Source organism: Bactrocera dorsalis, chromosome 4 (assembly GCF_023373825.1).
Source record: "Bactrocera dorsalis isolate Fly_Bdor chromosome 4, ASM2337382v1, whole genome shotgun sequence".
NCBI classification, from domain to species: Eukaryota; Metazoa; Arthropoda; class Insecta; order Diptera; family Tephritidae; genus Bactrocera; species Bactrocera dorsalis.
Window position 1 is genome coordinate 23,389,588 of NC_064306.1, and position 16,617 is coordinate 23,406,204.

The 16,617-nt window shown below is 32.4% G+C and overlaps 1 protein-coding gene across 21 annotated transcripts in view; it reads left to right on the plus strand.

The window, feature by feature from the left end:
* The window catches only part of LOC105233065 (voltage-dependent calcium channel type A subunit alpha-1), a 183,804-nt gene that overhangs the window by 71,058 nt on the left and 96,129 nt on the right, over positions 1–16,617 (plus strand). For 15 of the 21 annotated variants that reach the window (XM_049454287.1, XM_049454295.1, XM_049454289.1 and 12 more), the window contains 6 exons: positions 4,588–4,906; positions 5,039–5,178; positions 10,595–10,695; positions 11,436–11,591; positions 12,621–12,841; positions 15,043–15,146. In XM_049454287.1, the coding sequence (XP_049310244.1) occupies positions 4,588–4,906; positions 5,039–5,178; positions 10,595–10,695; positions 11,436–11,591; positions 12,621–12,841; positions 15,043–15,146 (1,041 nt within the window). Of the gene's footprint in view, positions 1–4,587; positions 4,907–5,038; positions 5,179–7,002; positions 7,104–10,594; positions 10,696–11,435; positions 11,592–12,620; positions 12,842–15,042; positions 15,147–15,396; positions 15,513–16,617 lie in introns of all 21 variants that reach the window. The other 6 variants (XM_049454288.1, XM_049454304.1, XM_049454299.1 and 3 more) reach the window with 3 other exon arrangements.

Consider the following 16,617-nt stretch of genomic DNA (forward strand, 5'->3'; position numbering starts at 1 on the left):
TTCAATTTTTAAAAAAAGCCTGGGTACAGCTTCCTTCTGCCATTCCTTCCGTAAAATTTAGTGTTTCTGACGTTTTTTGTTAGTCGGTTAACGCACTTTTAGTGATTTTCAACATAACCTTTGTATGGGAGGTGGGCGTGGTTATTATCCGATTTCTTCCATTTTTGAACTGTATATGGAAATGCCAGAAGTAAACGACTCTATAGAGTTTGGTTGACATAGCTATAGTAGTTTCCGAGATATGTACAAAAAACTTAATAGGGGGCGGGGCCACGCCCACTTTTCCAAAAGATTACTTCCAAATATGCTCCTCCCTAGTGTGATCCTCTGTGCCAAATTTCACTTTAATATCTTTATTTATGGCTTAGTTATGACACTTTATAGGTTTTCGGTTTCCGCCATTTTGTGGGCGTGGCAGTGGACCGATTTTGCCCATCTTCGAACTTAACCTTCTTATGGAGCCAAGAAATACGTGTACCAAGTTTCATCATGATATCTCAATTTTTACTCAAGTTACAGCTTGCACGGACGGACGGACAGACAGACATCCGGATTTCAACTCTACTCGTCACCCTAATCACTTTGGTATATATAACCCTATATCTGACTCTTTTAGTTTTAGGACTTACAAACAACCGTTATGTGAACAAAACTATAATACTCTCTTTAGCAACTTTGTTGCGAGAGTATAAAAATGTAAGCGATGAGTTTTTCTCGGTAGACCTGTGCACCCTCTCTTTATGTTATAAAAAGCTATAGAGAAAGTTTTAGCTTTGTTGCTTTGGGAATTACTATGGATCCTAAGCTTAATTTAAGTTTTCGTGTTGATGACAAAAAAAAAGTGATCTTAGTTTATTCCTGTATTGGTATTTAACAGCTACCATATTAATTTTGAAAAGTTGGTGTCTGTTCAAAATCAATTTTGACTTTTCATTTTAGGATACTTCTGTATTCTTAGAAATTATAAACCTACCTACACTTACTAAGGGTAGGATACGGTTTAGTATATTATTCTTAGTAAAAGTGCTGAATGGAGCAGTTTGAAATTCTTTTCTCTTGTCTGAAGGGCCCGTCCACTTTTCGTGGCTGTTTAGAATCTTAGTGTTAAAGTCTTATATATCAAATTTTGAACTTCACCAACGTTTCTGCCGCATATGAATATGATTCTCACTCCTGCACATTTAACTTATCTGACTCTAAATTAAAAATTCTACTTACAAATAAGATCGTAGCAATTCATTCTTACGTAATTTTAAATCTTAGCTGTAAAATGTTTGTTTCGGTAGTGGAAAAAATCTTTTAACTCCGCTCTTAAAAAATTCTGTTGCTCTGTTAAACTAAAGTAGGCTTGTGAATAAATTATCACATTCTTACATTGACCAAAAGCTTAGTATGGTTATGGAAATAATTATATAGAGTATATGAGGGCAGGAGTACACGCTCTATAGCCAACCGGAAGTTTTAAAACAATTATCTGCTATGAATGTGAGACTAAGGGAAGTACATATATTGACCATTCTTCGGATCTTGTTTATAATATAAGTAAAATATGCCCTTTGAATTCAATTCAGATATGATATATCTTGATATTAAACGAAAGGTACTGACATACTAATATTCGATACGGGGGGCTTGAAAAGTTATAGTCTAATTGCGGCAGTTTTTAGATGCCACAACTTGAGGGACGCTTTTATTTCGACAACTTCATTTTTGATTTATTTATTTTGAAGTGAAAAAATCAGATAGAATTTTATTTTTAAGTGACTGCGGTTGCTTCGTAAAATGATTTTTGGCTTAGTTATATTTCTTTACATTTTGTCTTTTAACGATATTTAGTCGGGGTGAACAATAATATATTTTCGGCCATATTTAATATGAATCTTCTCAGGTTGTCGAGGAACACCTGAGGTCAAGATATCTTAATTCTTACTAACGATATCGCTTACATATACATATTACATCCTGTCGACTCGTCATGTTATCATTTTGATATATGTTGTGTATAACAATATACTTGTATACTCGATTAGTTTCAGGTGTTACAAGGAATCGTCATATGAGTAAAAATATTATATCGTTTGCAAAATGCTGCAAGAGTATAAAAATTTTAGGGTCATGATTTCCCGTGATCTGTCTGCTGCAGTTACACATTTCGACCTTCCCCTAACCCCAACAACAGTTAATATACTATACGTACATTAATAAAAATCAGAAATATTAATTTGTATTAATTTCAAAATTAATGGGATTCTTCCATGTTTTTATATGCCGCAATAAAGCTTATATAACGTTTTAGGCTCCGGATTACTTTATGCGCTATCAATTATAATCAATTCTAATAAAATTAAGCTAACTTACTTAAAAGTTGACATTTCATAAGATACAAAAATTAAGCAACATACTGTCGATTTTTGTGACAAATTTTTATTGGCACTTGGAAATATGTCACTTAAACGCATTAAAAAGATCAAATAAAATCATTCTGCTCCTGCGATTTGTTGTGTGACAGTACTCAGGAGAGTTGGCACTTCGAAACTTAATTCTGTCAAGTCAAGTCAAGTTCAAAGGAACTTCTTTCGCTTTATTTACTTAATTTTAGAAAGAAATATCGAATATACTTTTTGGCAAAGAGTTTGCCGACTCTTCATTTAAAGGTGTTAAAGAATATTCGCTTAACTATATGCATTTCAAGTTAACAGTTTTGATTAATAATAATACATATGTATATTCCAATAACCGATAAGATTAATTCAACACATTGAACACACCGATGTCCACTTATCTGTACGTACAATGGAAGAATTTAGTAAAAGGAGAGCTGAAATTTGTCTTAATTGTAGTTTTATACATAAAAAATAAAGGTTCTAAAATCAAACTGTTTTACTTTAAGGAGATATGTGTGATATAAACACAATCAAAGGTTGGGTACATGAGGAAAAAAGCCGACCAAATAATCGGAAGTCATTTCATCAAAGAAGTACACATTTTGATTATTGTTGTTGTAACGGTAGGATTCTGCCGAGTTGACAGTTCTTGGCCGGCTAAAAGATCCGGGTCCCTTTCGGTTACGTAGGCCCGACAGTCGTGGGAACGGTACACATTTTGATCAATATGAATGTTTTATAGTCAAATGGAATGACCAAATTGCTGGAATCGCTGATCCTAAACAGTTTTCGGAAGATAAACCACACATTGGCCGAAATATGCGTCAAGAGTCTGTTTGAATTATAAAAATCATTTTGTATAGTTTATGGAAGGCATTCATAGACTAATTTACATATTTTCAGAATTAAACTGTAATATATTCAATATTGTCCTGGTTTTATTACCAGGAAGAGATGATCTTTGAATTTTGTTAAGATACCTCACATATTGACTGATATACATATACGGAATATAGTCCATCGGAAGTTCGGAATTCTTTATACTAGGTGTATTGTGGCTAGGGGAAACGTTGACCTTATTGATCCCATTTTGAACAGATAGGAAAATATTCTCTCCAATGGTTCGTTACGTAGGGTCTGCAAAATTGTGATTCGATTTTGACAATTTGTAGGCCTGAAAAGCCATATGTTAATTACTAAGCCAAATATGAGCGCGATTTGTCAACCAGTTTGTTTACAGAGCTGATTAAGTCACCGATTAAGACACCTCAGTAGCGCGTTGCGATTTTTTCGATGGATACGAGTAAAAATATCGAACAAAGAATTTGACTCAAATTGTGTGTGCGGAATCGTTGCAAATGTTGGAAAAGTCTTTCTTAAGGTGATTCCGTTGCATCAAAACACAAGTCTACGAGTGATACAAAGCCTTCAAAACCGGTCGAGAGATCGTTGAAGACGTGTCTCGCTCGACCTCTTCAACTGACGAAAACGTTAAGAACGTGAACGTGAGAGATGGCAAGAGAGCTGGACAGTTTTTTGGTATGAAACGACTTTTCGATCGATGAGATAAAACAAAATTCGCTGATGGACGTCTCAAAAAGTGCTTATAAAAAGTGTTTTGAGGTCGTTGGTACATATAAGTTATTACATTTGGTGTGGAGTTGTTTGAAATCGGCAAAATAAATATTGATGAACAATTAAATATTTTTGTTTTATTTACATTTTTTGAGTACTTTTGGTCACAATGTAGAAGCTATGTAAAGACTAACTATTTAATTATTCTTTCTGACAGACAGTCAGTCACCCAGTCACCCTGATCTAGATGTAGAAATTTTAGATTTACCGATCACGCTCAAGTTCATATAAGAGAAGCTGGCTTAGACCACTATAGCATAAAGCTGCTCTTCAACCTTACCGATCGATATCAAGATGAAATATTTATAGCATTTAAAAAATGAATGTGAATAAAATGTAGCTGGAAGGAAGGCAAAAGATACCCAATTCGATTACTTACATATGACACCCAAGTCATTTTTGACTAATTGCCAATTTTCTTTACGAAATTCTAAATATTTAAAATTAAAATATCCGTTAATAATATATAATTATTACTATTTGTATTTAAACCTTAGAATTTCAACTTCACAGTTTCGGAAATAAATATTTAATGTATTCTAATCATGTTCCAAATATATTTTTGCAGGTTGGCAGCGGCTCAGGAAGCGGCGCTAGCAGGGCATCAACAGGGCTCCACAAGCGGGGGGCACTCGGGTCGAAGGGGAGCCCATCGCTTAGCTGATAGAATGGGTGGCCCAAAGAAAGACGACACACCACCCGGTGGTGGTCCAACATCATTATTTATCCTCACCGAGGATAATCCAATTAGAAAATACACACGATTCATCATTGAATGGCCGCCCTTCGAGTATGCTGTGTTATTGACAATCATTGCCAACTGTGTTGTGTTGGCTTTAGAAGAACATTTGCCTGGGAGTGATAAAACAGTATTGGCTCTGAAACTGGTGAGTTCAGTTCCATCTAGAAAATTCTAAATTCACGTTTTGAATTGCGAACTTTTCAACGGTGGATATAATTGTTATTAATTTTACAACAACTTAAAAATAAATACATCACATCTATTTTTACGAATCTAGGAAAAAACGGAGACCTATTTTTTATGCATTTTCTGTGTAGAAGCATCGCTCAAGATCCTTGCCCTAGGGCTTGTTCTGCATAAACACTCCTACCTCAGGAATATTTGGAACATCATGGATTTTATCGTCGTAGTAACGGGGTAAATATTTTGATTTCAATCCGAACACTTGCATAAAATACCTATTGTTGTTGTTGCTGTTTCAACAAATACTAAAATCCTTGGCGATGGGTTTTTTGATCGGATCTCATACGATCTATCTATTTGAACATTTACAACACCTGTATATAAGTAATATTACTCAATAACACGTAAAATATTCACCATTATTTATTATCATCACTCATAACGACAAGCATGTTCTATTGTTGCTGCATTGCCCTTTTCTTGCAACTATTTTCTTTTTCGGTTCACAACTCAATGCACTTATTCGGTCAGGAATGAACGAAGTTATGCTTGTAACTTGGCTATAAAATTTGAAACACTATAAAGAGATATTGATCTATAAATATATAGAAGCCATTGTTGGGAAATATTTTTTATTCCTCGCTCCTTCAACCATAGATCGTTTAGTGGTTATTGTTATTTTACAATTCAGTCTGAAAGTATAGCAATATTTAATACACTTCGATGAGTTATATATGAAATGTCTTCCAATTAACTTTAATCTAATTTGTCGAAAAAGCTGAATTTTAGACGTTTCTCTTCAACAATTTTGAAATTTGCTAGTTGAATGATTATTGATATTATGTGAGACATATTTAATTAAACGTTAAGTCGTCACATGTCGAGCTATTACACACATTTTCAATTATTTTTTTACGTTCTCAATAGAATGATCTTCTTTTGGGGGTTTTAAAAAAGTCCGAAAAGAAACTCGTGATGCATAATCTTTTTGAAGTTCATCGATTTCTCCAACGATACCTTAGCATCCAACGTGTGTTTTAACTATAAATAAGACTTGAAGTTCTAACTGCGTTCGTGATATGATATACCAAGTTTTCCAAAAAATACGCCCGAAGTCCGCAAAAAGTTTCTTTAGAGGTTTCAAAAAATCGATTTTTTCTAGGGCTTGTAGTTATATATTTAAACATCATCCGAAAATTTTTTTGGATAAGAAAACTTTTATATTCTGCCTTTGGGTAGCAATTGCCCGATGCATCGCGCATGGGCTGCGGGCAGGATGCAGGTCGTAATTTCTATCTGAAACAAAAAATTGAGAGAGATTCATATCTGTTAAAACTTATCTTCTAGTTAAACTAGGAAAATTATAAAAAAAGTGACGCTCGTTCACTATTTCCCTTCTAGCTTCGACAATATTTCCAAGATCTATCTATAATTTTGGGGACATATTCTTAGACAATTTTTAAAGAGATTTAAGCAAAAAAAATTAAAAAAATGAATTTTTTAAGCTTCTAAAGCAGGCTCCCCCTTAATTAAGTTCTAGCCATCTTAGTTTCAGTTGCAATTGAGAATATAGTATATCCGAAAATATTTTTGTTATTCCAACTATTACTATAAAGTCATTAATATACACAACTCTCATGCAAAATCACTCAATTTAATCTATGCATTATCTACGCTTCTCTTCCACCTTATTTTCAATTTTATAAATATACGTATTTATTACAACTATATTGTGTGCATGTATGTACACTTGATTGTGTTTGAAAAAATTAACTTTCGGTTTTTGTTTTGGTTATTATTTTTCTTTGTAATTTATTTTGCCAATTATTTATTTTACAACTGCAAAAAAACGTGACGTTATTATTGCCAAATTCAAAACCCCAAACACCATTGCACACAAATATGCTGCTGATCGATGCTAATCTACCAACTAAATACATACAAATTCTTGCACGCTATTAAAATGTAAAAAAAATAATAATAATTGCAATGCATGCATGACCACCATTGTATGTGGGTGTGTGCGCACGTGTGCCTGGGCGTGTGGTGGGTATGTAGCGCTATGACGATCTTCGCCGAGGCCAATATAGATGTCGATCTGCGTATGTTGAGGTCGTTTCGGGTACTCCGGCCACTCAAACTCGTTTCAAGAATTCCAAGTAAGCCTTCTAGCGTACGTGTACATATACATAGTTATCACAGGAAACGTACTTACATACTATATTCGTAGGCCAGAACATAGCAATTTACATAGATAACATAATTAGAAGAATACATATTTAAGTGAAAGTTTATTCAATTTCTTATAGAGAAATTCTAGTGCTGAGTTAGAAAAATATTTGTTTAGCTAAATTTATCTATGTCTATGTGATTACAAATTTAAAACCATCCTGACGAAACTAGTTCGCAAGCATTAAATATCCACAGAGCAATGTGTTCAAAGACGTCAACTCGCGTTTTGTGCTATATTTTAAGCAAATGCCATCGATATGTACCTTTGTGTGTTAAGTATTTGAAATCACTAAATATAGGATTAAGCTAAAATTAGGAAAAATATGTTATTGAGACGGGAGGATGCTAATACCTGACCGTATAGAGTACCTAAAATAAATAATAATAAATAATGGTTTGGTGTGGTTTGTGGGCCGATGAAATCATCGCTCCAAATTTGTTAAGAATGCCGGTGAGAATGTAACCGTCAATGGCGATCGTTATCGAGCCATGATAACCGACTATTTGATGCCTAATATTGAAGTTCGTGATTTCGGCGACAATTGGTTTCAACAAGATGGCGCCACTTCCCATACATTGCATCGTACAATAGATTCGTTGAGCAAACACTTCGGTGAGCAGAGAATTTCACGTTTTGGACGGTCGATTGGCCACCGAGATTGTGTTATATCACACCATTTGACTTTTTCCTGAGGGAACATATAAAGTCAAGTCTATGCATACAATCCCGCTTCAATTCAGGCTTTGGAACAAAACATTACACGTGTCATTCGCCCGTTACTAGTCGAAATGCTCAAACGAGTCATCGAAAATTGAACTGAACTGATGGACCATCTGAGATGTAGCCGAGGCCAACATTTGAAAGAGATAGTCTTCTAAAAATTTATCAAAATAATGCTCTTTCGAGTGATAATAAACATTAGGGAACCTTGAAAATGATCACTCTTTATTTAGCTCAGTGTAACTTGTTTAATAACTTGCAGTTTTATTTTCAAACATTTTTTAGCAGACACGCTGGAAATACTTTTAATTTGGTGCACATTGTTTTCTTTGCTTTCCGACGGATGGTAATACTACAATTTTTGTCCAAAATCAAAACTAACACGAAAAGGATTTTTTAAGGCATATGTACACATAACATTAAAAGTTGGTGTCTGTTATAAACAATTTTTTTTTAATGAAATATACGAATCCTTTCTACATTTTGGTAACCTCAAAAATATCACTTGTCAAAATATGTTGATATATACTAGTAAGATTTCGTGAATACCACTTGTATCCAAATTCTGTGATTTTTTCCGAACATTATTTCAGTTAAATAAATATACGAGTATGTGTCTTTGAACCATTGCTCAGATATTATGTACTAGACATGAAGATTGCTCGAACAACAATTAATACTATTTTTTTAGATTTTTCAAAGTTTATAATTACATAAATTTAAACAACAGAAGCCAGAGATTTAACTTATAGTGGAACATATTATATGCTATAGAAATAAAATTAGAACATATACATATTTACACATATAAAACAAAACTGATTGTCTATCGTAAAATTATCGCTAAACTTGTCTGTGTGCTCGGCAGTGGGTAAGCAAAAAAAGTAGTTCTCTGAAAACACCTAGATATTTAGAGCTAGTTGTAGATCGGGTGTAGAGAAAATGTTGTGGTAGTGAAACGTCTGTAATAAAACGCGACCTTACTTTTAAATATTACGAAGGTATAAGCGGGCGAGAGTGTGTGTAGCGAATTTAATATATTAGAAGTAGAAACCTAGTTTATTATCATTTTTATTTTCGAAGTTTTAGTTTCTTGAACAGCGTTTCAATACCTCTAAACGGCACATATAAATACTCCTTACACTATTATGCTATACTGTACTCGTATACAACTGGAGAGTGTAAATACTGTGGTTTGAGTCATATTAAAGGCAAAAACTATTTGGTGTGATTCCAAATGTTGATAGGTTCTGCTTATTTATATCCAATGCCTTTCCACCAAACCAGGTTACTATGTAGCGTAACTTGTTTCAAGGGTATAGTAATGCAAGCTTTTTTACTTTGAAGTTTATTTGCTTTCAAGACAACTAAATGTCAGCCGGATTCCTGTTCAGTAGGTGACAGGGCGCTAATGTTGTTCAATATTTTATTGTGCGAAGCTTTTCTGGCTTTATTGCATTTTGGCTTACTTATTCGAAATTGAAAATATTTCAATAGAATACTTATGTACTTTCTTTCCAGTTTCTTATAGTTATTACATTAATAATGCTATTTGTGAACATATGGTAACCTACTAATATCTCGACTTACACGCTTCGCATGTCCATATTTACACAATTTACACTAAACGTAATGCTAAATGGTGTCTATACTAACATTTAAGGGAATAAAATTTCCTAAAAACTGACTCAACAGGCAACAAATGGATTATTGCAATTATTAAATTTAGTTTATTGACTTTTGCTGTTGTCAGGTTACTTTCTACATATATATATACATATATATGTATATATAAAGCAAATTTGCGCGATTTCACTACTAAAACAATTCTTATTGCCATATTTTCGAACTGAATTCTGCAGTTTTGCTTTCAAAATTAAGTAATTTGACGACAGTCTCACTGCTTTGGTTCCTTTTCGTGTGTGTGGAATATCAATATATGTAACTGTAAAAAATTAAATATTAAAAAATATGTTTCATTATGCAAATACTTGTATATTCATTCATGTTCACAAAGTAATCTAAAAAATCGTGTATTCGTAGACGTTGTGATTCTATTAACTTAGATATACATATACATATGTATATTGTTGTATAAATAATTTTCATTTGGCAAACAATTTATGTGCTTTTTAGACTCAGTTCTCATTTCTCGTTATTTAGCTCATATAACCTGTACCTGATTGTATTGAGCCGTTTAAAAGTTTTCTTTTTTTGTAAATCAGTAATTATAAATAATTGCTCACCAAATTGTGTTTTATGTCTCTATGTGGTATATTCATTGTTGATTTTCCTCACCATCCCAAAGCCATAGGTGTATTCAAAAGAACATTAATAAAAAAAAAAAACTCACGATGCACTCTACATTTGATTTTAGTTGAAAATTTTGTACAAATTGAATATACTCGCTTAGTATATATGCATATATATTTAAATTTGCAATATTTATTAATTTATATGTTGTTCTTTTATATCCTCCTTTGCCACTATATACATAATTCATTTGCTACTAAACACAACTTATGCCATGTCATACAATCGGAACATTTTGCCAAATAAAAATTATCTCTTTGAAACGAAATTCCACTAAAATCAAAATATACTTGTACACTAAATCAAAAATCAAAAAACATAAACAAAACTTAACAATTTCCAATAAACAACAACAAAACACTTGCATATTCGAAACAATATCAGATTTATGGCACTGCTCCCACAAAAATGGATTGAGGTAGATCTAAAAACATTAAGGGCTATACGTGTGCTAAGGCCCTTAAAATTAGTCTCTGGAATTCCTAGTGAGTAGTTTCATTAGTTGTAAGCGCTAATGTTCAAACGTTTAACTATTTATCCTTGTAGTGATTTAAATATATACGCATACTCGTTTTTATAAATATTCTATGCAAATATAATTTCTTCGAAGTTTAGTTGAGTTTAGTTTAGTTGATTTGTTTTAGCTATATGTTGTACAATTTCGAATATAAAGATTAGCAGAAATTGAAAAAATAGCTAGAAGCAGTTTTATTATGTTTAATCTTTGCTTGTGAAAAGTAATGAAATATGCTTCCAGAATACGGTCAAAATCGGCGATACTTACATATCATTGTATACGTGAAATTTTTTTATGAATGTTACAGCCTAAGTTTTTCTGAGAAATTTGTTTAAGTATTTGTACAAATTGAAGTCACCAAAACATAAAAATTAACAATTGTTAAGAAATTTCGAGTAAAGAAATAACTTTAATTGTATACTGATCAAATTCTATAAACCCAAAGAAGCTCTAATCGAATCTATATTTCTTTACTATTCACATTTAAGAAAATAGTATTTCTAGAAACATATTAGTTTTCGTTTTTTAGTTTTATTGAACTTTCTTTTTTTAGCGTCATTATTAATTTCGAAATTTTGTTTAAATAAAGTATGGTATTTTACCCTCACTAATATAACATTTCCCTCCCACATGGTAAATGTTTACACAATTCAACTGCTGCTTCACACTGATGTGCTGCTTGATAATCGGGACGACATGGAAACGCAGGTCTACAAGTAGTTTTAAAATCCATTATAAAGGCTATGGCGCCGTTGCTTCAAATTGGACTTTTAGTCTTGTTTGCGATCGTTATATTTGCAATCATCGGACTCGAGTTCTATTCGGGTGCCCTGCATAAAACTTGTTATAGTTTGGAAGATCTGAGTAAGTACACGGATGGTATTATCATATATCCTTTCCTAGTTAAAAGAGCGAAACAAAGTTTATGTAAACCAAATTAACCTTGACTCAAGAATCTAAACAATTACAAAGAAATTTTGGTAAGTTTCAGTTTTTTCATTGAAATTAATGCCAAACCAATTGTGTCTATCTTAAAGATTTCTTTTGCGATTGTTAAAATTGTTAATTTAACATTCATATGGAAGAGTCACATCTTTTTTTATTTTCTAAATAATGGTTTCATATCTTCATTTCATAAAAAACTGTAGTTGCCACCTATAACCATAATCTCTTTTACGGGAAAAAGTTGTTACCTTTTATATTCATAAATATAGGGATTTTCAATAAAGGCGCTAAAATAAAAACAGTTTGAGATATCAATGAAATTCTTCATTTCTTTAAAAGTAGATTCGATGTCATTATGTATGGAACTTGATTTCTTTTGCGTGGCCACCACGGGCACGCTTGCAGAAGTCCATATGATGAACGCAATTTTCGACGGTTTTCAAGCATAAATCGGCCGATTTTGCTGTAATAGACCATAAACTTGACATTGCCCCACAGTCTTGTGTCTTGTGGCGCCGTCCTGTTGGAGCCACATATTGTCCAAGTCCATATCATCCAGTTCGGTCCAAAAATATTCGGTTATCATTGAGCGGTAGCAATTCCCATTCACAGTAACGTACCGATCTTTATTATCACGGAAGAAGTATGGCCCTATGCCGCCGCCGACCCTTAAACCGCACCGAACCGTAATTTTTTCGGGATGTTCATAGAGTACATGCTAATGTCCTTTCCCAGGAATAAAGAATGTCATTGGTATCCCAAAACGTTTTTGTTTTATTAAAAAATAAAACTTTTTATAATACAATACAATACAATAAAAAGTCACTAAATTTATTTTTTAATGAGTTTAGTGAATATACTTACATATTAAGACTTGTTGCAGATTATTTTGTCTTAAAATGTAATGATATTTCATATTTATCTTCTTTTTACTCCTTTTACTTGTAGGAAGGTCCGTTAAGGAAGGCGAATCAGAGACACCCTGCTACTCGGATAATTCATCGATGAGAGCGACTGGTTCATTCACATGTGATTATAACACGAGTATGTGTCTGGATAAATGGGAAGGGCCAAATTGGGGCATTACTAGTTTTGATAATATCGGCTTTGCCATGTTGACTGTGTTCCAATGTATCACAATGGAGGGCTGGACAGCAATACTGTATTGGGTAAATTAAATTAAATAACTCAAAAAATAGAAAATAAAAAAAATCATAATTGTATAAAACAAACGCTAGAAATACACACGTATTTACGTATCGCCACAATTTGTATGTCTTCCCCATATTTGTAATTAACTGCTGCTAAACTTTAATGAAATGCTATGCAAATTTTAGTGTTCACTCAATGAAAATTATTCAAGACAATTAGTTATAAATTTGATTTGAAACTACTCTCATCATATTAAATCAATATTGATCAGTGTTTTGTCAAAAAGTAAAAATATGGTATGAATTGCCTCTATGCATTTGATCCATTACTAAACTCTCCGTATTTATACGCAACTAAAATGTGCAGCTGTAAATTTCTCCAATTGAGTTTATTGTGCGTCTTCGTCCGTTTTCTTTTGCATTTTCCACTTCTAATTACTTTTGTGTCGTCAGGCTGCAAAATATTATAGAAGCAACCCACTTTTTTCGAATGCCCTCTACTCCTCGATGTGTGTATGTCTATGTCCAAACTTCTCCTATTTCTTTCTATTTAAATACAATATAAGGACCGGAGTAAGGCTTTCATCGACTTAATTATACATATTCTTAGTTTATCGTACATTTTAGAATGTGTGGTAACTTCTTCGTTATTACACTTTTTATTTTAAATTGACAGCAGCCTTTCCCGGTCCTTGCTGTATGTATTTTAAATAAATTTTTAAATTCTTAATTAGTGGATAATGATTTACCTAATACAGAATTGCCTATCATATATGATAGTGAGCTACAGATGAAGGTGAATGCTGTTTGTGTAAACTTCTATCATAGTTGTATGTAATTTTTAGATGCACTCTTTTCAACTAAACACACGCTCATTAATTAAGATTTTCCCTTTGATGCATTCTCTGGCGAATTACATAATTTTACAAGGTTATGCATTCTTTTATTTTCAGCATTGCTTAGGTACAAAAAAGATATATAATAATAGATAGATAACAGTCAAGAATATCAAAAAATTCACAGTTTTGAATTTGAAATTGAATTCTGAAAAATTTTTGGTAAAAAGATTTTAATTGTTTTATGTTTATTATTAGTTTTTTTACTTGTGTTAAATGTTTTCGAGGAGGACGCTTGTCCTCCTATTTTTGATTACATATCCAGAGTCTTGCTGTTGGGGTTCCCTTTTAAATTTCGGGATTAGAGTACAAAAACAAATATTAACGAGACTGTTTTTGAAAAAATTGTTTACAGTGAAATGTTCATGCAACTATACACTCAGTTGCTGGTCTCACTAATGCCTATAGTTGCCTCAATCTCGATCATGAGGATCATGCAATATCAGATTGCACACAGTATTACTAGTTTCCGGAACAACAACTGATTTTGAGCAACACACTCATACAGTTAGTGGCCCTATCATTTATGCTTTAGATACAAAATGATTGTGACAGAAGCTTCAACTATTCTTCTGACAAGAAAACTTCGTTCATAAATTATTCGAACAGCGTTTAATTCCAGTAATATTCAAGAAGTCCTAAATCTATAGGTACATTCCAGTCTGAAAAAATAAAATATGCCTTATTGTTGCTTTATTTGTTCTCACATTCATTTTCGATAACCGGAATGCATCAAAGTCGAATTTCTTAGTGTGTGCTTGTATTATATTCTTTAGACTATCAATCTTCACACACATGTATATTTTTTAAACTGTCCATTAACATAACTATTAAGTAATTACACACACAAGATTTTTCCGTAAATTATTTTTTAATTCAAAGCATTTTGTGTTGAATACCATATGAAATTAATCGGAGAAATATAAATTTGGCTAATAACACAAATACATTTCATACAAATAGTGGGCTAAATTCGAATAATTTTGTAGCAATAACATTAAAAGTTGATTGGCTGTCAAAATTTTCAAGTTAATTTTTTCCTACACTGATAATAACAACTTATTAAATCCAAGTACATATTTAAATAAATGTTTGTTGAATTATTAATGGTGAGCCGTTTGTCTACAAGTTTTTCTCTCCATAGCTTATTCGTAAGTGTACAAACCGTATATACGTACGTATGTATATAAGGAAATGTTTAGAGAAGCATTTTCCTTTTGTTATTTTCGTTTTTTGTAAATTTTTTCTTTCAAATTATATTTGCAACTTAACTGTTTTGATTATCCTTAGATTAATATATCTTCACCATGATTATTCTTGCAGACCAACGACGCTTTAGGTTCAGCATTTAATTGGATATATTTCGTGCCTCTTATAGTTATAGGCTCATTTTTTATGCTCAACTTAGTTCTCGGTGTCCTTAGCGGGTAAGTTGATTTTTCAAATACTGCAGTAAATCAGCGATTATCGAAATTTATATAATTTCTTTTACATTCATTTATATGAATAAGTTAGTATTGATTGTTGCATATCTTTTCAAATAATTTTCTATTTTCTTTAATTTAACAATCTTTTCTAATTTATATGTTCTTTTGCTGTAATCTGAAACGAACCAAACCAAACCAAACAAAAAAATTATTTTTGAATTGCTATAATGCCCGAAAATATTTTGTGCAGTGAGTTTTCGAATGAACGTAATCGTGTCGAACGTCGCATGGAGTTTCAAAAATGCCGTTTTCGCACCATGTTTCAAACTGCCATGGTTTCATATCTCGATTGGATAACACAAGCAGGTTTTTGACATACCTTTTTTGTAAAACAAATAACAGTTATGACAGAAAGCGTTTTAAACCTAGTACCGCAAACACTACCACCACCATATACATACCCCCTCAATATAGATTCAGAACATAATTAGAAAATATGAAATACACCCGTCAGTAACGCTTATTCCTCACCACCAAAATTTGTTGTGCCAGCAGTACATAACAAGCATCCAAATAATATACAAAAATACAAATAATCTACTCGTACTTCTACTCGTACTAACTATATAAACAGCCCCTATAAAGTTATGGTACATGAATTTACCTGTTAGTATATTCATGCTAGTTGGTTTCAGTTCCAAGTGTATGCCAAACAAGTAATCATTACCGGAAATTCTAAGTAACTCCTGAATCACTTTAACCAATGCGTGTTTGTATGTATATGGAACCAGAGTTTTGAAAGTCTTATTTTGAATATAGCCACTCCCGGAAATGTTAACCGTTGTTAGAATACCAGTTTAGTATCGATTAATTGAAAATATGTTTGAGATGCGGGTTACTGAATGTGTTGCCGAAAGTTTTGTTTGTTTGTGCTGCAATGTGAATGTGTTATGCATTTTACGTAACGAAAAATAGTTTCGAAAGAGAAAAATATCCATAAATACACAAATACTCTATTTTTACATTTACATAAACTACACAACCAAATCCAAATTTGCCGGCTATTGTTATACACTGAAATTTAAGCAATAATAACAATAACAATAATTGCTAATGCACATTTTACAGTTAAGAGCGCACTTCGGAAATCCTTCTCATACAAATCAAAAACACTTGTACAATGTACATATAAAGCAGAGTTAAGTTATACACAAATATTCCCCGTTACTTTTAGAATACACCTTCATAATAACATGCATACATCCTTCATTTTTATTTATAATCTAAAACTCTGGGTGACCAGTTCATCAGAAAGTATGCAGATCAAATAACTGTTGAAATTATTGGTTATTCCGTCTTTAAAAGAAAAGGATTTAGAAAACTTCAATTTCCATTTGTAATTAATTTAATTAACTAATCTCGCAGCAATTTAGGACACTTCGTAATGAATGTACGGAAAAATTTATTTCAT